We start from the raw sequence: 23802 nt of genomic DNA on the forward strand, positions 1-23802 counted from the left end.
TGCAAACTCCACACAGAAAGGCCCCCATCAGCCACCGGGCTCGAACCCAGAACCTTCTTGATGTGAGGCGACAGTGCTAACCACTACACCACTGTGCCACCCTGGGACTTTTAATCAAAAATAATTTCAATCCATTCAGCTCTGTGCAGTCAACAACAGGGCAGTTTGCTTCACAGAATGCTAGCGGCCCTGAGCTTGTGAGGAAAAATGGCACACCTTAGTGAAGGTAGTTCTCTCGAGTCATGGGTGGAGTTACTCAGATGAGGGGCGGTATTATTCTAATAAGCTTTAATAATAGTAAACAAAACAGTTTTGTTTACTATTAGCTTCCATTGTGGTCTGTGTTAATGTTCACTAGTCATGTTTTCTTCTTGTAAATTTATTCTAGTTTTCACTTTGGTGCTATGTCCTTTTTGTTACTATTATTAATAATGTTATTAATGTTATTATTAGTATTATTACTTCTTGTATTACTTTATTATTGATTATATTTTGGGTATTTACTTAGTATGGTAACTATGGCTGTCTGTGATAATTCTCTGGGACCACAATGGAAACAAGTGTTCACACTTTTTTTTAATGTAATCCTGGTTTTTATGCCATGTTCAAACTGCACTTTGTATGTACTGCATTTTAACCAAATAAATTTATATATATATATATATATATATATATATATATATATAAAATTACGCAAGAAGCTGAGTCAAATTTGGAAGCCTTGTTGAACTGCTTGCTTTCTGAAATATGCAGCCCAAAAGAAACTGACTGGGTTGTCTTATTTCAGTTTGTGGGTTTGTAGGTTCTAGATATCCAAATGTACCTGCACATGTGCTGTAAAAGCGAGCTTCTCATAATATCTCCTTTAAACTAAACAGAAAGTTCCCTAACGTTATGAAACGGTTCCCAGAAATAGCCAAAAGGAAACCAAATGCGGGGCGGCACGGTGGTGTAGTGGTTAGCGCTGCCGCCTCACAGCAAGAAGGTCCTGGGTTCGAGCCCCAGGGCCAGCGAGGGCCTTTCTGTGTGGAGTTTGCATGTTCTTCCCGTGTCCGCGTGGGTTTCCTCCGGGTGCTCTGGTTTCCCCCACAGTCCAAAGACATGCAGGTTAGGTTAACTGGTGACTCTAAATTGACCGTAGGTGTGAATGTGAGTGTGAATGGTTGTCTGTGTCTATGTGTCAGCCCTGTGATGACCTGGCGACTTGTCCAGGGTGTACCCCGCCTTTCGCCCATAGTCAGCTGGGATAGGCTCCAGCTTGCCTGCGACCCTGTAGAACAGGATAAAGCGGCTACAGATAATGAGATGAGATGAGATGAAACCAAATGCTAACGTTCTATGTTTGGTGTACTGATACTTGTCTGGACAAGAATGAAAGAAGATTTGCACAGGAAATCTGTGAAATAAGCTGAACAAATAAGAGTCAAAAACACAATACTATTCTCATTAATCACACTTCTAAAAATATAAAACAACAAACATAAGCACTTCTTCTTTTAGGTCTGTATTTGTCCAGTTAAAACTGACCAATCCGAGTCGCTTAAGTCGAAAAGGGGCGTGGCGCGTCTCCATAGGTACCGTCAGTTCAGTGACTGACTGCTATACCGGAAGAAAGCATGGCGGAGTCGAGCGGACACAGGACTGCTTCTACAGATAAGCTCCAGAGGTAATGTGAGACCTGTCAAACTCTAATCAGTGAAAACAAAATTACAGCGTGTGTTTACTCACGATATAACCGCTTGCTGTGGTCTTCCTGATCCGTTCCGGTGTTTTTGCTCATTGTAATGTGACTGAGTAACACAAATCAGACTCAGAATCATCTTTATTGGCCAAGCTGGTTGACACTCACGAGGAATTTGGTTCCGGCAGTTGGTGTCTCTCCAGCGATACAGAGAGGGGAATGAATATATGTATATGTTAGTTATGTATATGTAATATAAGAAAAATGTGTATGTAATGTACAATATGGACAAATCACAGTATCCATGGACTTTATTACTTTTCAGCGTCGTGCCAGACGACGAGGGTAAAGAAAAAGTTGAGAGGGCCAACCAAATCTTGTTTTACAAGTAAGTTTTCTATACAGTATACAAACAATCGAGAAGAATTTCGGGAACAAAGCTACTTTTTTTTTTCCTTTCTTTTATTTCCAAAAACATTCAAAATACAAACAAATAGAGCACCATATATATACAGATCCAAAAAACATCAAAGAAGTAAAACACATACATAGCAATAAAGTAAAAAATATGAACAAGAAAGGGGCTACTTAACTATCTTTACATATGTTAATCGAGTAAATCAAAGTCATCCAAAAAGGATATAAAATAACCAACATCCTTATTTTCAACTAACTTTAAAGATTTGGCAAAAAGCTTGAGGTCAATCTTCCAGTGTGTAACATAAGGTTTAGTTTTAAAAAAACGACATTTGTGAATAAAGTGTTTACCTAAAAGTAGTAAATTATTAATACCATATTCAATTTTGTTATTATTTAAAAACACTCCAAATTTAATTTCTTTAATGGATAAAGGGGCAAACTGAATCCCCCTAGACTGTAGCCAAGCCTGAAAATCAATCCAAAATCTTTGTATTAAATCACATAGAAAGAAAAGATGTTCCAAATCCTCCTCCTCTGTTTCACAAAACACACATTTACCAGTTTCAGATTTAAATTTCTTCTTAAGAAATTCTTTGGTTGGGTAAATTCTATTCAAAATTTTGAACTGTATTTCTTTCGCTTTGGGAACAAAGCTACTTATAGAGTGCTTCGAGGTCAGCGCGCACCCGGCGGCGGCCATATTGGAAGTCAAAGGTCGCTGTGTCAGTGCATTGTTGTTGTCCAGCGAAGCAAAAAGGGGTGACAATGCCGAATACGTGTGTCATTGTTGGCTGTAGTAGCCGGGGGGAAAAGGGTGGCAAAAGCTTCCACAGACTCCCTAAAGTCGTGACTAACCAGGGAATTGTAGCACAGGAGAAAAGCGAGCGGAGGAGACGACAGTGGCTGGCTGCCATTAACCGATCAAATTTAGGACAACTTGACTGTATCCGGATTTGTTCTGATCACTTTGTGACAGGTAGGTTAATATTGTCTTGAATTTCATAGTTACTAAAATAGTTATTTTAATTTCATAGTTACCGGTAGCATCCAGTATGCCGGCTGTTGTGTGACCGTCGTTCTTTCCCTCAGTCTCGTGGCTGCTTCAACATAAAACAACAGGGAAGCAACATGGGAGCAACATTCCCCAAGTCCAGCAATGCAGTTGCAATGTGCACACAAAATAGCATGTCTCTTGTCAAATATTATCCAGGGGTGTAGACTAGGCTGGGATAGACTCTGCGAGTGTAACACTTTCCCTCTGATCACTTTTGTCTCTCCGTCTTCAGCAGTCAACCCCGACACATCGCGGACCCAACCGGACACAAATCTATTGTATGCTTCCATGCTCTTGTAGTTCTGGAAATCCTTTAGTTCACAAAATGGACTTGGGTGAAACAGTAGATAGTTCACAAGATCTATGTATGTTAAATGTGGCAACAAGCTGGGGTCAGCTTTCCATTCCCTCTCACTAACAGAGTATGGATCTACATTCCCAATGAAACATACCTTCTCAGCATAACGCTCCCGTGCCTGCTTATGCAAACTTTCACAGTAGTGCTCCATCACTTCAGATGTCTAAATTCTTAAAAAAATCCAAGCTTCTAAGCCCTCTAACGCGGAAACGAATCGGTGAATGTGTACTCTATGCGCGCTCTGGAGCGAGTGACTTCCAAGATGGCCGCGCACGCGCAGTGTTACTATTTTTAGCATCATCTCGGAGCCCTCTATTCATCCGTATTTTATTACCTTACATTGCATCACATTGCATTACATTACATTGCATTACATTGCATTGCATTATATTACACTGCATTACATTGCATTGCATTACATTGCATCACACTATATTACATTACATTGCATTATATTACATTATATTGCATTACATTACATTGCATTACATATTACTTTATATTACATTGCATTACATTATATTACATTACATTGCATTGGATTATATTACATTAAATTGTATTACATTAACCAACACAGGAGACAGAAAGCCAAAGCTGGGTCTCAATACTGCGCCCTACTGGACACCTTAGTTCTCCGAGAGAGAGCAGCGGCTGTGGAGCTGTGTGAGTTCGACTCTCAGGTACACTCACCTCAGGCTACGTTTACATTAGACCGTATCTGTCTCGTTTTCTTCGCGGATGCACTGTCCGTTTACATTAAACCACCTGGAAACGCCGGGAAACGGGAATCCGCCAGCGTCCACGTATTCAATCCAGATCGTGTCAGCTCCGGTGCTGTGTAAACATTCAGAATACGCGGATACGCTGTGCTGAGCTCTAGCTGGCGTTTCATTGGACAACGTCACTGTGACATCCACCTTCCTGATTCGCTGGCGTTGGTCATGTGACGCGACTGCTGAAAAACGGCGCGGACTTCCGCCTTGTATCACCTTTCATTAAAGAGTATAAAAGTATGAAAATACTGCAAATACTGATGCAAATACTGCCCATTGTGTAGTTATGATTGTCTTTAGGCTTGCCATCCTTCCACTTGCAAGTGGTAAGTGATATGCGCTGGGATCACACACACAGCGGCTCAGTCCCGAATCACAGCTTGTTCACTTTACTCGCGTGCTCTGTGAGCTGCGCAAGGCCGGAGTGCGCACCCTCCAGAGGGCACTCGCTGTTCAGGGCGGAGTGATTTGGAGCGCAGGATGCCTGCGGAGCCGAGCGTATCCGTGTATTGGCATTGCTGTGTGCACGCAAATTGTGTATTGGTGTTGCTGTGTGCACACTAATCGTTTTAAAAACGTTAATCTGATGATCCGCTGATACGGTCTAATGTAAACATGGGCTCAGCTCTTCACTGTTTCTTTACATCTAAGGGACGGTTGACTGATGATAGCAGCATATGCACCACTATTGACTTCTAAACACAGAACACAAAGCATTGCACAGTACAGACTCCATTTTAATTTACAAATTCATACAAATTAATTAATATTAATATAATGCAACAATATCAGCAATCAACAATGTTTACACCACATTGCACTCTCATACTTTATATACAAACCCCATTTCCAGAAATGTTGGGATATTTTCCAAAATGCAATAAAAACAAAAATCTGTGATTTGTTAATTTATGTTAACCGTAATGTAACTGACAAAAGTACAAAGAAAAGATTTCCAATCAACTTAATTGTATTTTATAAATATAAACAAAGTTAGAATTTGATGTCTGCAACACACTCAAAAAAAATTTAGGACAGAGGCAAAATAAGACTGATAAGTTCATAGGATATTCAAGTAACACCATTTTGGAAGATTCACAATAAGCAGGTTAATTGGTACCATGATTGGGTATAAAAGGAGCATGCATCAAAGGGTCAGTCTTTGCAAGCAAGGATGGGTCACTGCTTTGTGCCAAAATTCGTGCGAGAATTGTTAGTCAATTTAAAAAGAATATTTTTCAATGCAAAATTGCAGAGAATTCAGGTCTTTCAGAGTGCAAAGATTCAGGGAATTCAGAGACATCTCGGTGCATAAAGGGAAGGTCAGAAACCACTGTTAAATGTGCTTGATGTTCAAACCCTCAGGTGGCACTGCCTGAGTAACTGTCATGCTAATGTGACAAATATATACACGCTGGCTCTGGAGTACTTCAGAAAACCATTGTCAAAGTCTGCTGCTGTAACCAGAAATGCAACCTGAAACTGTGTTACTCAAAGAGGAAGCTATTCATGATTTCTATGCAGAAATGCCGCCAATTTCTTTGGTCCCGAACTCATCTCAGATGGACCAAAACACAGTGGAAATGTGTGCTTTGGTCAGATGAGTCCACATTTCAGCTTGTTTTTGGGAAAACCGGATGTCGAGTTCTCCATGCCAAAGGTGAACATGACCATCCAGTTTGTTATCAGAGAAAGGTGCAAAAGCCAGCATCTGTGGTGGTATGGGGGTGAAAGTACCATTGACATGGAGGTGTATATTTGGATTTCAGAGAGACATACTGTATGTTGCCATCAAGGCAATGTCTCTTCCTGGAAAGTCCATACTTATTTTAGCAGGACAATGCCAGGCCTCATTCTGCACGGACTACAACAGCATGGTTTCATAGACACAGAGTGCGTGTGCTGGACTGGCCTGCTGCCAGTCCAGATCTGTCTCCTATTGAGAATGTATGGCGCATCATGAAGAGGAGACTCAGACAACAACGACCATGGACTGTTGAGCAGCTGAAGTCTTGTATCAAGTAAGAATGGATAAAAATTCCAATTGCAAAACTGCAACAATTAGTATCCTAAGATCCCATACGATTAAAAAGTGTTATGAAAAGGATAGGTGATGTAATACTACAGTAATAATGCCTCTGTCCCAACTTTTTTTTTTCTGAGTGTGTTGCAGGCATGAAATTCTAACTTTGTTTATATTTACAAAATACAACTAAGTTGGTCAGTAAAACTATTGAAAATCTTTTCCTTGTACTTTCGTCAGTTATAAATATTTTTGTTTCATTTATAATGTTAAATTATGTTTAGTGTAATTCTAACTCTGTGCTGCTGGTGTTGGTGAAGTCCCTTCTGGGATCTATCAGTCAGTCTGTCTGTCTGTCTGTCTGTCTGTCTGTCTGTCTGTCTGTCTGTCTCTTATATATGAATCAATCTCTCAATATCTATATTGAACAGGAACACTTGCTTCTGCTAATCCATGTAATCCCTAATGGAACTCTGAGATTTACTATTGATGAACTGCAGCCTGTCAGAGCACGCTATAAAGCTGCGGATGTACTGATTGGAGAACCAAAATATGAGCAGTAAGTCCTGAAATTAACAAGACAGTTTTTTTATTTTGATATGCACTGAATGCAGAACAAGTCAAAAGACACTGTGTGCCCAGTTTTTGTCTATTCTATCTTATGTTTAAAATCCCTTCCATCGTGAATTTTACATCACAGGTTGAATATTGAGTGGAGGAGAGCTGACTGTGTTTCTCTGACATGGGGTTCAGGGCAGTACCATGTCCAGGTCTTTGCTCTCCCATTCCACCTAGACATTCTCTATGAGGCTGAGGCACTTGTCACATTTAATCCTGAAGGCAGACTCTGCTTTGAGACACTGTCTAATCTAGCCAGGTAATTGGATAAATATGTTGTCTGTGTGCTCACTGTAAAAAGTCATCTTTGCTGGAAATGAAAATTTCTTTTACTTACACTAAATCCTTTTTGCATTTTTACAGGTCATCCTCAAGTTCAGCTCAGGCAAGAATCTAAAATATACACATAAAATACTGCATTATTAGTCTCATCTCATCTCATTATCTGTAGCCGCTTTATCCTGTTCTACAGGGTCGCAGGCAAGCTGGAGCCTATCCCAGCTGACTACGGGCGAAAGGCGGGGTACACCCTGGACAAGTCACCAGGTCATCGCAGGGCTGACACAGACAACCATTCACACTCACATTCACACCTACGGTCAATTTAGAGTCACCAGTTAACCTAACCTGCATGTCTTTGGACTGTGGGGGAAACTGGAGCACCCGGAGGAAACCCACGCGGACACGGGGAGAACATGCAAACTCCGCACAGAAAGGCCCTCGCCGGCCACGGGGCTCGAACCCGGACCTTCTTGCTGTGAGGCGACAGCGCTAACCACTACACCACCGTGCCACCTGCATTATTAGTACTTTATTAATAATAATATAATAATGAAGAAGAAGAAGAAGTCTTTATTTGTCACATGCACACTGAAGCACAGTGAAATTCATCCTCTGCATTTAACCCATTTTAAGCAGTGAACATATGCATGCACACACATACCCAGAGCAGTGGGCAGCTATGCTACAGTGCCCGGGGAGCAGTTAGGGGTTAGGTGCCTTGCTCAAGGGCACTTCAGCCCAAGGTTGCCCCATATTAACCTAACCACATGTATTTGAATAACAGTATGACTGCATTAGTCTTGTAGTCAAATTCTAAATCTCTCATTTTGCAGGAAGAAAATCCTTTATGTCTGTCGAAGGAGACCTTCAGACACTTTCAAGACATTAAAGCAAATGGTATGTCTCCCTAGCATTGCTCCCAATTCAGTTTTCAGTTTGAGATATTATAAAGCCAAGCCATATATCAGTGTCATTATTTTTAATACAGGCCACAGTTCAGTGGGTATTGACCTTAGGCTCCATGGTTTCAGCCATGCTTATGGTATTCCTGAGCATGCAGATTCTCTCCAGTTGAAGGACACCAGGTAGAGTCAGAACTTAATATGTCAGTCCTCCATATGCTTTCGAATTAAAAAGGGACATTTTACATTTTAAGGTTACTTAAACTGATCCTACAATTTACTCTGTATTAATAGTTTCCGAAAACATATTAATACAGTTTAACTAACTTTGTCATGTGTTTTACAGTGGCAGTAAGCCGTATCGATTGTACAACCTGGATGTGTTTGCCTATGAGATCAACAGTAGACTGGGCCTTTATGGTTCTGTTCCTTTGCTATTGGCTCACAAGCCAGACAAAACACTAGGGGTGTTCTGGCTTAACGCCTCTGAAACTCTGGTAGATCTGCAGTATGGCTCAAGCTGTCAGGAGGTATCATTCCATCTATTTATACCCTGCTGTCAAGGGCTACTCTAAGCCAGACAACATTTATATTTTATAGGGCCTCAATGTTTTTTCAATCATAATAAGCTAGGCCAAACTGCAGTGTGCATTATGTCCTGTTGGAAACCACTATGAATATATTCATCCTTCTTAACAATAACTTTTTTCAATAACTGATGATCTTGTGATAATGACATCATAACCGGAGCACAAAAGAGTATGGTTCAATCAGTCACAATCAACAGAGGTTAAAATTTTGTCAATTAAAATGAAGCAAGAAATTTATAGGTTGTTGAATGATGATGCCAACTCCGCTGTACTGTATATGGTGTGTTTTTCAACAGGGAGAAGATGGCCCACCGGTGAAGAAGAGCAGGAAAAATCCTCAGATTGATGTGAACTGGGTGTCAGAGATTGGACAGATTGATTGTTTTATACTGCTTGGACCGTCACCCGCCCAAGTGTTTTCTCAGTATGCACAACTCACAGGTGTACTACCTTTTGTCAAATATTAGCAAATACACAGTAATAATGTAATACACTGAACTTCCTGCTCATCACAGTTTCTCAAATAATCTTTGATCTTAAGGCCAATTTGCACAAAAGTGTTTCTACATTTTCTGTCTCTTTTAAAGGTCCCATGGCATGGTGGTTTGTTGATGCTTTAAACGGGCTCGTGGAGGTTTCCGGATGTTATATCCGAAGCCTTTCTCGAAATGAACCCTTGGCACGTACAACCCCGATTCCAAAAAAGTTGGGACAAAGTACAAATTGTAAATACAAACGGAATACAATGATGTGGAAGTTTCAAAATTCCATATTTTATTCAGAATAGAACATAGATGACATATCAAATGTTTAAACTGAGAAAATGTATCATTTAAAGAGAAAAATTAGGCGATTTTAAATTTCATGGCAACAACACATCTCAAAAAAGTTGGGACAAGGCCATGTTTACCACTGTGAGACATCCCCTTTTCTCTTTACAACAGTCTGTAAACGTCTGGGGACTGAGGAGACAAGTTGCTCAAGTTTAGGGATAAGAATGTTAACCCATTCTTGTCTAATGTAGGATTCTAGTTGCTCAACTGTCTTAGGTCTTTTTTGTCGTATCTTCCGTTTTATGATGCGCCAAATGTTTTCTATGGGTGAAAGATCTGGACTTCAGGCTGGCCAGTTCAGTACCCGGACCCTTCTTCTACGCAGCCATGATGCTGTAATTGATGCAGTATGTGGTTTGGCATTGTCATGTTGGAAAATGCAAGGTCTTCCCTGAAAGAGACGTCGTCTGAATGGGAGCATATGTTGCTCTAGAACCTGGATATACCTTTCAGCATTGATGGTGTCTTTCCAGATGTGTAAGCTGCCCATGCCACACACACTAATGCAACCCCATACCATCAGAGATGCAGGCTTCTGAACTGAGCGCTGATAACAACTTGGTTCGTCCTTCTCCTCTTTAGTCCGAATGACACGGCGTCCCTGATTTCCATAAAGAACTTCAAATTTTGATTCATCTGACCACAGAACAGTTTTCCACTTCCCACAGTCCATTTTAAATGAGCCTTGGCCCAGAGAAGACGTCTGCGCTTCTGGATCATGTTTAGATACGGCTTCTTCTTTGAACTATAGAGTTTTAGCTGGCAACGGCAGATGGCACGGTGAATTGTGTTCACAGATAATGTTCTCTGGAAATATTCCTGAGTCCATTTTGTGATTTCCAATACAGAAGCATGCCTGTATGTGATGCAGTGCCGTCTAAGGGCCCGAAGATCACGGGCACCCAGTATGGTTTTCCGGCCTTGACCCTTACGCACAGAGATTCTTCCAGATTCTCTGAATCTTTTGATGATATTATGCACTGTAGATGATGATATGTTCAAACTCTTTGCAATTTTACACTGTCGAACTCCTTTCTGATATTGCTCCACTATTTGTCGGCGCAGAATTAGGGGGATTGGTGATCCTCTTCCCATCTTTACTTCTGAGAGCCGCTGCCACTCCAAGATGCTCTTTTTATACCCAGTCATGTTAATGACCTATTGCCAATTGACCTAATGAGTTGCAATTTGGTCCTCCAGCTGTTCCTTTTTTGTACCTTTTAACTTTTCCAGCCTCTTATTGCCCCTGTCCCAACTTTTTTGAGATGTGTTGCTGTCATGAAATTTCAAATGAGCCAATATTTGGCATGAAATTTCAAAATGTCTCACTTTCGACATTTGATATGTTGTCTATGTTCTATTGTGAATACAATATCAGTTTTTGAGATTTGTAAATTATTGCATTCCATTTTTATTTACAATTTGTACTTTGTCCCAACTTTTTTGGAATCGGGGTTGTAGATATAGCCTCCTGGGAGAAAGCCCCATTTCAGCGCTTTTCCCAGTGTGTCGATTTGCTAATGAGAAGCAGGAGGCAGGGAAGGGTAGAGGGTGGGGGCGGGTCTTATAATTAATATTCATGACATGTAAACGTGTTACCTCTGATTGGCTAACAGCACTGTGCCGCTACCTCCAGTGGGTCAGAACAAGCGGATGTGGGTGTCTTACTATGGCGAGAGAGAAGGAACAAACCGCGAAGGGAAAAATACCGCGCGCTGACGTCATTAAGGTGCGACGCGAGGAAATAAAATAAATTCAACAAATGTTTGGGTTTTTACTGAACAAACAAACAAATAAAATGAACGAGTGACTTAAAAAAAAGAATGTGGGTGTCTTTGTAAAAACTGTTTTGATTGGCTATTATAACAGAGCATGCTGCATGCTTTTTGGTTTTGTAGCGCAGAGTACCTGGCTAGCTGCAGGAAGCGGTTAGCTGCACAGCTAATGTAGCCATTGCAAGGCTAACGTGGCACCGATTTTAAAACACGGCAAAACATAAGCTCATAAGTTACAGTCAATTTCCAGACTAAACTCAGTTTAACAGAGCATGCTGCATGCTTTTTGGTTTTGTAGTGCAGAGTACCTGGCTAACTGCAGGAAGCGGTTAGCTGCACAGCTAATGTAGCCATTGCAAGGCTAACGTGGCACCGATTTTAAAACACGGCAAAACATAAGCTCATAAGTTACAGTCAATTTCCAGACTAAACTCAGTTTAACAGAGCATGCTGCATGCTTTTTGGTTTTGTAGCGCAGAGTACCTGGCTAACTGCAGGAAGCGGTTAGCTGCACAGCTAATGTAGCCATTGCAAGGCTAGCGTGGCACCGATTTTAAAACACGGCAAAACGACTTAACAGTTATACACTTACTTGTTCGGTGTTTGTGGCTGATGCCGCAGGGATGCTTGGTACGGACCCAGGCTTCAGTGACAGTTGATGTGCAAAACCTGCCCTGTACTGTCCCAAGTTGTGGAAACATTCATCAGGAAAATGCTTCTGACAAACATACACCGTCTTAGGTAGACTCGACGGCGTATTATTGAAGTAAATAAAATTAAGCCACTGCGTCTTCAGGGGCTCTCCCGTCGGCAGTAAAAACAGACTCCTTTCTGTGTTGTCACATCCATGTACAGTGCAACTTCCATGTTTGGTGGCAACTTTTGAGCTGGGTGGGCAATCCATACAGTGGGTGGGAATCCAGAGGGGGGGCGTGGGGATCATCTCCCTTGCTGACGTAGGCAAGGGAAGAGTTTATCAACGCGCCGTTTTGACGCGCCATTCTCAAATGTTGGGCATAGTTTGTTTACACATTATGAAATTTCTAGCCACTGGGGTGACTTAAGAAGGTCAGAGGAACTCATTTTAATGTTAAAAAACCTCAGAAAGTGAAAATTTCATGCCATGGGACCTTTAACCAGTGATTCAGTTTCATGATGCACACAATTTAAAACCATGACCATTTGCATCCTGCTAATTTTTTTTTTTTTACATGCTGTATCTATTTTTTATTGTATTTTCATGTGTGAGTCCTGCACAACAAAATCATAATGTATAACAATGTTGTGACTGTGTAGTCTGTGGCTGTTGAGTACAGGTACAAAATATTTGCACTATAATAATGCTCAATATACTGATATGGGTAACCAAGATAAACACAGATATGCCATGCTGTTTGGGTGGCACAGTGGTGTAGTGGTTAGCACTGTTGCCTCACAGCAAGAAGGTCCTGGGTTCGAGCCCAGCGGCCAACAAAGGCCTTTCTGTGTGGAGTTTGCATGTTCTTCTCGTGTCTGCGTGGGTTTCCTCCAGGTGCTCCGGTTTCCCCCACAGTCCAAAGACATGCAGGTTAGGCTAATTGGTGGCTCTAAATTGACCATAGGTGTGAATGTGAGTGTGAATGGTTGTGTGTCTCTATGTGTCAGCCCTGCCATGACCTGGCGACTTGCCCAGGGTGTACCCCGCCTCTCTCCCGTAGTCAGCTGGGATAGGCTCCAGCTTGCCTGCGACCATGTACAGGATAAGCGGCTACAGATAATGGATGGATGGATGCCAATGCTGTTTGTTTACTGTCTTGTCCCATGTGATAACTTGAAACAGTGTTGTAAATATGGGCATTTTTTTAATAAAACTGAACCATGTTGGGGGCGGCACGGTGGTGTAGTGGTTAGCGCTGTCGCCTCACAGCAAGAAGGTCCTAGATTCGAGCCCCGGGGCCGGCGAGGGCCTTTCTGTGTGGAGTTTGCATGTTCTCCCCGTGTCCGCGTGGGTTTCCTCCGGGTGCTCCGGTTTCCCCCACAGTCTAAAGACATGCAGGTTAGGTTAACTGGTGACTCTAAATTGACCGTAGGTGTGAATGTGAGTGTGAATGGTTGTCTATGTGTCAGCCCTGTGATGACCTGGCGACTTGTCCAGGGTGTACCCCGCCTTTCGCCCGTGGTCAGTTGGGATAGGCTCCAGCTTGCCTGCGACCCTGTAGAAGGATAAAGCGGCTAGAGATGAGATGAACCATGTTGGTAATGCTAATAGAATATGAGTGGTGTGGATTAGACAGATTGTCACTTACACATTGAGTGTATACAACAGTAGTAGTCACTGTATTTTTCACTGAAAACTCAATTGGAAGCATCATACAATTCTCTGGTAGCTGACAATCTCCAACACAGTTCCTTTTGATATTAGTAAAGTATAAATATTAGGGCTATTCACATGAATATCTTTCTTCCTCTGTTGACAGGATACCAAGCCTTGCCACCTTTGTTTTCCCTGGGATATCACCAGTGTCGCTGGAACTATGAGAACGAAAAGGATGTGAAAGCTGTCGATGCTGGCTTCGACCTCCACACCATCCCTTATGATGTAATCTGGCTGGACATAGAGCATACTGAAGGGAAACGCTACTTCACCTGGGATTCCAAACGGTTTCCTAACCCAGTGGACATGCAGCTCCATCTGCAGAGAAAGAAAAGGAAGGTGGGCAGGGAAAACTCAGGAGTTATGGTTGATGCTTTGAATGCACATATCCAGTGTCATAATAGTTTGCTTCTTCATCTGTTTTAGTAGTTGGTGGTTATCAATGATCCCCATATCAAGGCTGACCCTGATTGGCCTTTTTTCTGTGAAGCCAGAGATGGAGGCCATTTTGTGAAAGACAGAGATGGTGGTATTTATCATGGAACATGCTGGCCAGGTATAGTAATTTTTTTTATTGTTTCTCAACATTTCCAAATTTCTGTCCCAAGACTATTTTTTTTTTTGTCTTATCAAACTGTAATGTTAATTTCTACAATCCCAACACCTTGATAATTTTTCAATGATCATACTGGTGTCTTGAAAGTGACAAGTTTGTTATTGTGGTGTATCCTTAGGTGATTCCTGCTACTTGGACTTCAGTAGCTCAAGGACAAGGTCGTGGTATGCCAGGCATTTTTCACTTGACAAGTATAAAGTAAGGATAAGCAGTATAGTTTAAACTTTTCTCTCATCGGTTTTAAAGCTCTGCGTATTGCTTACATGCACTATCCCTTCTTTGTACTTTATCTAATGTTTTTGTGGATTAGGGATCTACAGAGTCCTTGTTTGTGTGGAATGACATGAACGAGCCCTCTGTCTTTTTTGGACCGGAGCAAACAATGCCTAAAGACGTGGTTCATTGTTCAGGCTGGGAGCACAGGGAATTACACAACCTGTATGGCTTCTTCCAGGTTAGAGTAGCTGTAAAATCCATCCTTAGTTTGCACTGATGAATCTTTAGACAGTACAGGTAATCACAGTATTATTTTCTCCACAGCATATGGCCACTGTTGAGGGTTTGATAACTCGCTCTGGTGGCTTGGAGAGACCATTTGTCCTGTCACGCTCCTTCTTTGCAGGGTCTCAGAGAATGGGTAAGCCAAAAACTGTGGCTTTCTTTCTATTCCACAATGTATCAGAACATTTGGCATGAAAAAACTGAAACTGCTTTTTTTCCCCCCTGTTGGCCACTAGTCCGGTACTAAATGATACAAGTCCATGGTTTTACAGTGGCAAGATCAACACTGGATGGGTCTGTCAGCAGTCTGTTTCTGATTGGTTAAGCATATCACATCATGTAATGTGTAACTCTACATACACTGAAGAACACTGCAGGGGCGTAGCTGGGGGGGGGGGGGGGGTCCTGGAGTGCCCGTGACCCCCCTTTTGTCAGACCATACATTTTTTCAATAGCTGCATAAGAATATTAGAAAAGCGCCCACTAATTTTTCTAACATTTAAAAAAAAAAAATTTGATTGTCACCTCAGCCTCATTAGGGTTTCTATAACCTTGTATGGACTTCCTGTGGTTTGGGTACGAAAACTCAGTTTGTCAGTGTGTGCGGGAGAGGTGGATGTAAATGTAGATATGTTAAATAATACACAGTGCGATATGAGCATAATGTGCGTGAAACGCACACAACAGGCAAACAGTCTGAAACAGCAGGCAAAATCGTAATCAAGGAAACAGGCAGGAGGTCAATCGAGGCGTGGACAGAATATCAGAGGCAAAACTGTACAAGATCAATGGACGAGAAACGGGAGTCGAAAAACCAGGAGGTCAACAAGGACAGGAAACAAGGCTCTGTAAGGCACACTAGACGCAGCGTAATACTTCCCATCATCCTTACATGGGCGCAGTCCTTAAATAGCCCAAACATAGTTCATTGATTAAAGACAGGTGTTCTTTGTTAACGGTGCGCGTGCCGGAGCTCATTAGGCATGTGTGCAGGAGGCGCGCCTTCAGGTGCACGAGCCAAGGCACACAGGACTGACACAGTTCTGCGCAAGCACAACACGATCGCACTAGAAAGCATGGTCAAGCTGCCAGTGTAGCTGCAGTCTTTTTAGTTGCGAATTACGAGTATTTCCTCTTGTGTTAATAATTCGCCATGTCAAAACAAGCAAAACTTTCCTCCTTTCGACGTGAAGAGAGGTAAGCGATTTATTATATATTTTTTCCATCAAAGTTGCATTTTGTGGCTTTGAAGCTAAGTTTTAGTGCCGTTTCTAGAACACAACATCAAGAAAACGTAGAAGAAACAGCAATAATGGAAGAGCCGGTTTCTAAGCTACCTAAAACTAGAAATGGTAATTATTTTTTGTTACATAATGTACTCAGGCTGCCAGTCAGTGTGTGACCCCCCCCCCCGAAAAATCCTAACTACGCCCCTGCACTGTATTAAAAACCGAAAAAATTTCAAAAGAGGATAAAATGCACTACTGATCTCTTTTTTTCCAAGTCACTGGAGAACAAACTAATTGTTTTCTATTCTGTTGTTTTCCATTTGACTCAATTAACACAGCGATGCTGTCTTTATTATTGTTATTTTTTTCCACAGGCGCTATATGGACAGGGGACAATGTTGCTACCTGGGAGTATCTGAAAATTTCAATCCCTATGCTGTTGTCATTGAGTATCACTGGAATGCAGTTTTGTGGGGGTCAGTTAGCCTCCTTTAGTGGGTGCCAAGAAAGCCACAAACTGATATTTGACATTATACATTGTCATGATTTAATGATAAATGATACAAGGGAAAACTGTATCATAACTTGTATATGTAATTTATATGTCTGAAGCTGATGTAGGAGGCTTTGTGCGGGATCCTGACCCTGAGTTGCTGGTGCGCTGGTACCAGGCAGGGGCACTACAGCCTTTCTATAGAGGCCACTCAGATAAACGGACCAAACGGCGTGAGCCCTGGCTGTTCGGGGACACAGTCACTTCAGCAGTGCGATCAGCAATCCAACAGAGATACTGCCTCCTGCCTTACTGGTACACTCTCTATCACCTTGCTCATACCTCAGCATTACCCCCAATGAGGTACGCAACTTTCAACTTTTTACTTTATTGCCATTCATCTTCACTAACTGCTTTATCCTGCTCAGGGTAGCTGTAGCTCTGGAACTGGTGGGAATACATTCTGGATTGATGACCTAATTACTACCTACGTTTAAATGAACGCATAAATGTTCCAGACCAATTATTTTAGTAAATACATATGCAAGATATTCAGAATTATTAATAAAATAATAAAGTTGATCATAATACATAATGTAGTTTAACTGACTTTAACTTAAAGTACTTGTGAGTCTAACAGCAGAAGGCTAAGTGCAATCCTTGCTAACTTTTTTTTTTCCCCAAATGGGAGCAATAAAAAAAGAGACACTTTGTTAGGTGTTAGAAATCATAAACAAGAGTAATTAACACAGGAAAATTTTTCTTGGTGCTATCTTAGTGTTATTGTGGCTGTAGGCTGATTTGGTGATGGACTGGGCTTTTCATTGTAGATAAAAAGTTTGTAGTTTTCAAAAAACAGTGACTTTTTTTTTTATACTTGTCTCAGACCGCTATGGGTGGAGTTCCCGAAGGAGACAGAAATCTTCACTGTGGAAAACCAGTACATGATTGGTAAATATGTCTAATAATAATAATTTTTATTTATTTATTTAAATTTATATAGCGCCTTTCACAGACCCAAGGTCTCTTTACGGGGGAGGGAATCACATTGACCTCCTTTAAGTTCACATTAAACTGAAAAGTATCCTCCATAAACATTGTTATACAGAATAAATGACAATGTATAATGTTTAGGCAATATTGCTGTGCATGATTCCAGGCAACGCGCTACTGGCTTGTCCTGTGACTGACCCAGGAGTCACAGAAGTCAAGATTTTCCTGCCAGGGTCAGATGAGGTCAGTCTAATGCTCCTCAATGTCATTTGCAGTGCAATGTATCTACATATTGTACCTAAGTGGAGGTGTGTGTGGTTTTGTGTGGTAGCTGTGGTATGATGTCAGCAACGGTGACATGCACAGAGGAGGCAAGACTCTGACACTTCCTGTGACTTTGGAGACAGTGAGTCAATGCTCCATTACAGCACACACTAGCCAAACCACACGCAGGGGACAGTAAACACCTTATTCAGAAAACCTGACCTGACCTATATGGTTTGTGTTTTCCTTATTGTGTGGTGTCTATTTTCCAGGTGCCTGTGCTCCAGCGTGGAGGAACAGTCGTGACAAGGAGAACAGGCTGTGGTTCCTGCACTGATGATCTCCAGCAATACCCCTTCACTCTGACTGTAGCTCTGGACTTGGAGGTGATCATCCTTCTAAGCAATATCTTGATATACAGTTGGGTCATATGTTTGCACACCTTCACTCTCAGTCTGGGTAAAAGGGGAAATGTAGTTTGAAAAAGGTTTTTCTCCCCTAATTTCTCCTCAATATACTCATCTGCCAATTCCAACCCGCCAGCTGTCCCCATCACATGACAGCTGTCAAGAATAATTGAAAAAAAATTGACCAAGCAGTTTCTTTTTTCACATTCAAAAAGGGAGATATCAATTTATTTTTACTGAGATAGTTTTTATATTTTTGCCATTAATATCTTAATATACAGTACTGACCATTTTTGTTTCTTTGTTTGCACTTGTGATTATAAACCTTTTGTAAAACCTAACACACTAAATGTCTTGTTATATCGTAAATTTCTTTGTCTTCATTTTGTTCTAAGGCTATGGAAACTTTCATTCTACTTTATGCTTAATATTTGAATTAAAACGATAACTTGTGATTTTTTTCAATGCTAATAAGTACCTGCATTACAGGGCAATGCTGAAGGTCTGCTGTATGAGGATGATGGACACTCCTTCAGCTATAGGGACAAAAAGCAGTTCTGCTTGCGTAAATTCTCTATGCAGTCAGGCAGACTCATTAGCAGGTAGTGTGTGTGTACATATATACACACATACATACAGCACCAGTCAAAAGTTTGGGCACACCTACTCATTCATAGGTTTTTCTGTATTTTGATTATTTTCTACAAACCCCATTTCCAGAAAAGTTGGGATATTTTCCAAAATACAATAAAAGCAGGGGCGGCACGGTGGTGTAGTGGTTAGTGCTGTCGCCTCACAGCAAGAAGGTCCAGGTTCGAGCCCCGCAGCCGGCGAGGGCCTTTCTGTGCGGAGTTTGCATGTTCTCCCCGTGTCCGCGTGGGTTTCCTCCGGGTGCTCCGGTTTCCCCCACAGTCCAAAGACATGCAGGTTAGGTTAACTGGTGACTCTAAATTGACCGTGAGTGTGAATGGTTGTCTGTGTTTGTGTCAGCCCTGTGATGACCTGGCAACTTGTCCAGGGTGTGCCCCGCCTTTCGCCCGTAGTCAGCTGGGATAGGCTCCAGCTTGCCTGCGACCCTGTAGAACAGGATAAAGCGGCTAGAGATAATGAGATGAGATGAGACAATAAAAGCAAAAATCTGTGATTTCAAGTTCTGACTTTGTTTATATTTACAAAATATAATTAAGTGGGGGTGCTCCGGTTTCCCCCACAGTCCAAAGACATGCAGGTTAGGTTAACTGGTGACTCTAAATTGACCGTGAGTGTGAATGGTTGTCTGTATCTATGTGTCAGCCCTGTGATGACCTGGCGACTTGTCCAGGGTGTACCCCGCCTTTCGCCCGTAGTCAGCTGGGATAGGCTCCAGCTTGCCTGCGACCCTGTAGAACAGGATAAAGCGGCTAGAGATAATGAGATGAGATGAGATAATTAAGTGGGTCAGTAAATCTATTAAAAGTCTTTTCTTTGTACTTTGTCAGTTAAGTAAAGGTTCATGCGAATTAACAGTTGCACTTTGTGACCATGTAGGACATGTTTATAGAAGCAATTTAATTATAATCACACTGTCTGTTATCACCCAAATGAGGATGGGTTCCCTTTTGAGTCTGGTTCCTCTCAAGGTTTCTTCCTCATGTCGTCTGAGGGAGTTTTTCCTTGCCTCCATTGCCACAGGCTTGCTCATCAGGGATAAATACAGTTATTAGGGATAAAATTAGCTCATATGTTTAAAGTTTTTAATTTTCTGTAAAGCTTCTTTGCGACAACGTCTGTTGTTAAAAGCGCTATAGAAATAAACTGACTTGACCTTGATTTAGCCAATCACAGATTTTTGTTTTTATTGCATTTTGGAAAATATCCCAACCTTTCTGGAAATGGGGTTTGTACATTGTAGAACAATACTGAAGACCTCAAAACTATGAAATATATATATATATATATATATATATATATATATATATATATATATATATATATATAAAATTATGCGGTAAATGAAAGTGTTAAAAACAAGCTGTTTCATAGTTTAGATTCTTCAAAGTAGCCATTATTTACCTTGATTACGCTTTGCACACTATTGGCATTATCTTTACCAGCTTCATGAGGTAGTCACCTGGAATCAAATCAAAGTCCTTCCCATGCTACAAGGCACATCGGGCGGCTCCGATCTCCATTTCAGTAGCCCTCGGCCTCTTGCCTATTACATAGCTAGGGTTACAGTTGGGGGCTGGTCCTCTGGTAGCTGCAAGAGTTTGACTCTTACATCTGTATTACGGCCTGCCTCACTAGATGGCAGTAGGTACCATTTTTATGTCTTTGGTATGATCCGACCACTAGGCCAGCTTGCGGTAGTCACCTGGAATGCTTTTCACTTAACGGGTGTGCCTCATCAAAAGTTAATTAGTGGGATTTCTTGCCTTCTTAATGTGTTTGAGATCAAACAGTAAAAAAAAAAATACAGTACATAGCCCTATTCCACAAATGTAGTAATCCATATTATGTCAAGAACCACTCAACTAAGTAAAGAGAAACGACATCCATCATTACTTTAAGACATGAAGTGACTTTTAGTTCATAAAAATAAAGAAAAAGCATTTAATAAAAAGGTGTGTCCAAACTTTTGGCTGGTACTGTGCATTTTACTTACACACACACACACACACACACACACACACACACACACACACACACTTCAGTCCACTAAACTGGTAAATGTTAATTACTGCAATTCTAGGCATAATCTTATGTATATATTATATGTAGCTGTGCAGATGAAGAGGCGCTCTTCATGTCTGGTGGCAAACTGGAGTCAGTGGTGATTCTGGGTCAGAAGAGTGTTGATAGCAGTCCTACTCTAAAATCAAGTGAGACATGTGTACATCACTGTGCTTATTATAAATACAGTCTTAAGACACCTTGAAATATAATGTCCAGTTTATAAATGTTTTTTTAAAGTAGCAGTCACTTTGTTTATATTGTTTTTAGTACTAATTTGGAAATATTAATTAATTCTGACATGGAAGAAAGCCTACAGTAAAGCATGTAGCATAGACTGTGTTACTTTTTTCATCCACTACTAATCCACACACTCTCTCTCAACCCAGCTGCAGGGACGACCACAGTCACGTTTCAGTTTGAACCAACGCAAGCTCTGTTGACGCTGACTGGTTTGGATCTGGAGATACACACAGACTGGGAAATCATAATCTAACAATATATTAGTAGGTTGTTGTGGCAGCGAGGGTGTGGTTGAGTGTCGGCTGTGAACGGCGAGGAGTCAGGTTGAACCAGCAGATGACATGTGACGAGTTACACCTATGTCTAATTACTGGCTGTCTATTAACGTGTGACTGTGTCTTTCAGATGGCCAGTAACAAGAGAAAGAGTGAGCTGTGTTCTGAAATCTGTGTATTTATACAGTACCTGTGTGTTAGCCACTGAAAAGTGAGCAATAAAAACGAAATGCAGCTTGAATTGTCGTGCCTGTTCCCAGTCCCTCATTATCCTACCTCAGGGAATTGTTACAGTAGTTTTGTTTTTAAATATCATTAGCAGGAAAACAATATCAGGGCCTTTTCTGTGCATGTTCAATTTATCTATAAATTAAAGTTGGGTTTTATTGTTTTTATAGCAATATTAGATGTTTTATTTTTAAAAGCAGGGAAATGTTGTATGTAAATTTTGTCAGACTGAAGAAGGCAAATATATGTGAGATCAGCAATTACATTTCTTAACGGAACTCAAAAGGGAAGTTATAAATTGAAACATTATAATCTAATTGATTTATTTACTTCCTGTTTTGTGTTAATGTCTGGCTATAAAGCCCTGTACTACATGGCCATGATTTATATAACAATGCTAACTTTGCAATGTTTTGTTACATAAAAACATGGACAGTCAAACAACCTGGTGTGTCTCTGACCTTTTATATGTACTACGTAAGTCTTTTACTGTTTTGTGTTGTAGGTGGTGCAAACACACCTACACACACAGTTACACTGTTGCACATGTGCTGTTGCCTTTTCACACATTCATTAACACATAGTATTATAGCTACAGATGGGTGACAAATTTAAAGGAAAACCAGTGGTTCTGTTATGCTGTGGGGACATTTTGCCTACATGATTTGAGTCCCTTTGTTCTTCTTTCTGATCACCTTGATTCTATAATGAAACATTTCAATCTTGATCAGTGAACTTTTCCAGGATGACAATGTCCCCAGCCACAGTGCATAAGGTTTTGAGAAGTATGAATAATATAAATCATGTGACTTGACCTTCGCAGTCAGCAAACCTAAACCCAGTTAAACACAGCTGTGAGATACTGGACCCATGTGTTATACAGCGTTCTTCACTATCATTATCAAAACACTAACTGAGGGAACAACTTTTGGAAGAATACTGTTCATCACACCAGTAAAATTCCAGTGATATGCTGAAGTTATGTCAAGGTGCACTGAAGATTGTCTAATGGCTTTGTGGTGCCCTACATGTTTAAGACATCTTATGTTGTTTTTTTTTTCCAACGGCTGTCTGAGATAACACATGATTTAAATAGATGTTGTAAAATTTAAAGACTGCACTGGATTATAGATTTTGGATGCATGACAAATGTTTTGTCTTCTAAAAAGGCATCCATAAAATTCTTTGCATATTAAATCTATAACAAGGATCCTGAAATCATGACCAAAGGTTTAGATTGCTTCTTACTAACAGGATTAAATCTCATCTCATCTCATTATCTCTAGCCGCTTTATCCTGTTCTACAGGGTCGCAGGCAAGCTGGAGCCTATCCCAGCTGACTACGGGCGAAAGGCGGGGTACACCCTGGACAAGTCGCCAGGTCATCGCAGGGCTGACACATAGAGATACACAACCATTCACACTCACATTCACACCTACGGTCAATTTAGAGCCACCAATTAGCCTAACCTGCATGTCTTTGGACTGTGGGGGAAACCGGAGCACCTGGAGGAAACCCACGCAGACACGAGAAGAACATGCAAACTCCACACAGAAAGGCCTTTGTTGGCCGCTGGGCTCGAACCCAGGACCTTCTTGCTGTGAGGCGACAGCGCTAACCACTACACCACCATGCCGCCAGGATTAAATCTTGGGTACTTATTGTAATGTCCTGGAAAAAAAAATAAAAATGAAGACCTTATTGTGGCAAGTTGAAACCCTCTCTGAACCAGTATTAACTCACATTATCGTGAGATTCTGTTAAATACACATCAAAATGGTTCTGCTACAAGATTTGCATTTGAGGAATGCAGTTAGAGTATATTCACTTTGTTTTGCATTTGTGAGCCTTGTAATGAGTTTGCTCTGACATCATTGTGGACATGCATGGTAGACAGTGCTTCCATGCTCTAGTAATGCTGAGACTGCTCAATGCTGAGCTGCATTGAGAACAGGTTTAGAGAGCTTGAATGCCTTCTGCTGAGGCAGGCCATCCCATGAGCTACTCTTTGCCACTCCATTCACCTTTGTATGTCCCCACTATGATGGCATGAGAGCACCGGTGCTTGTCGTTCTCCAGCCAATGGGAATGGTCCAAAATACTTTAGCTATGTGTATATGCATGTGTGTATGAATGGTACACATATGGCATGAATGTCTTTTTCCTCAAACCCTG

At 41.2% G+C, this 23802-nt stretch overlaps 1 protein-coding gene across 2 annotated transcripts; it reads left to right on the forward strand.

Moving 5' to 3' along the window:
• Positions 1 to 1593: 1593 nt before the first annotated feature.
• Positions 1594 to 22027, forward strand: ganc (glucosidase, alpha; neutral C). Of its 2 annotated transcripts, none has more exons than XM_060934265.1 (24): positions 1594 to 1666; positions 2007 to 2069; positions 4094 to 4196; positions 6744 to 6871; positions 7013 to 7189; positions 7294 to 7315; positions 8046 to 8109; positions 8201 to 8297; positions 8461 to 8644; positions 9001 to 9145; positions 13769 to 14004; positions 14095 to 14221; positions 14400 to 14479; positions 14592 to 14735; positions 14822 to 14918; positions 16386 to 16487; positions 16624 to 16867; positions 17391 to 17455; positions 17664 to 17740; positions 17829 to 17903; positions 18034 to 18147; positions 18658 to 18770; positions 20929 to 21029; positions 21270 to 22027. In XM_060934265.1, the coding sequence occupies exons 1-24, from the start codon at positions 1617 to 1619 to the stop codon at positions 21374 to 21376; spliced, it is 2715 nt and encodes a 904-aa protein (XP_060790248.1). In that variant the 5' UTR covers positions 1594 to 1616; the 3' UTR covers positions 21377 to 22027. The 2 variants fall into 2 exon arrangements, with proteins under 2 accessions (XP_060790248.1, XP_060790249.1); XM_060934266.1 differs by having other exon boundaries at positions 21276 to 22027.
• Positions 22028 to 23802: the final 1775 nt, after the last annotated feature.

This window comes from Neoarius graeffei, chromosome 11, assembly GCF_027579695.1.
Source record: "Neoarius graeffei isolate fNeoGra1 chromosome 11, fNeoGra1.pri, whole genome shotgun sequence".
Classification (NCBI taxonomy): domain Eukaryota; kingdom Metazoa; phylum Chordata; class Actinopteri; order Siluriformes; family Ariidae; genus Neoarius; species Neoarius graeffei.

Excerpts from the sequence above, each read along its gene's own strand:
- ganc (XM_060934265.1), top strand. The coding sequence starts at position 1,617 with ATGGCGGAGTCGAGCGGACACAGGACTGCTTCTACAGATAAGCTCCAG. Across the intron at positions 6,872-7,012 it reads GGAGAACCAAAATATGAGCA|GTTGAATATTGAGTGGAGGA; the intron begins GTAAGTCCTGAA and ends TTTACATCACAG. Across the intron at positions 8,645-9,000 it reads ATGGCTCAAGCTGTCAGGAG|GGAGAAGATGGCCCACCGGT; the intron begins GTATCATTCCAT and ends GTTTTTCAACAG.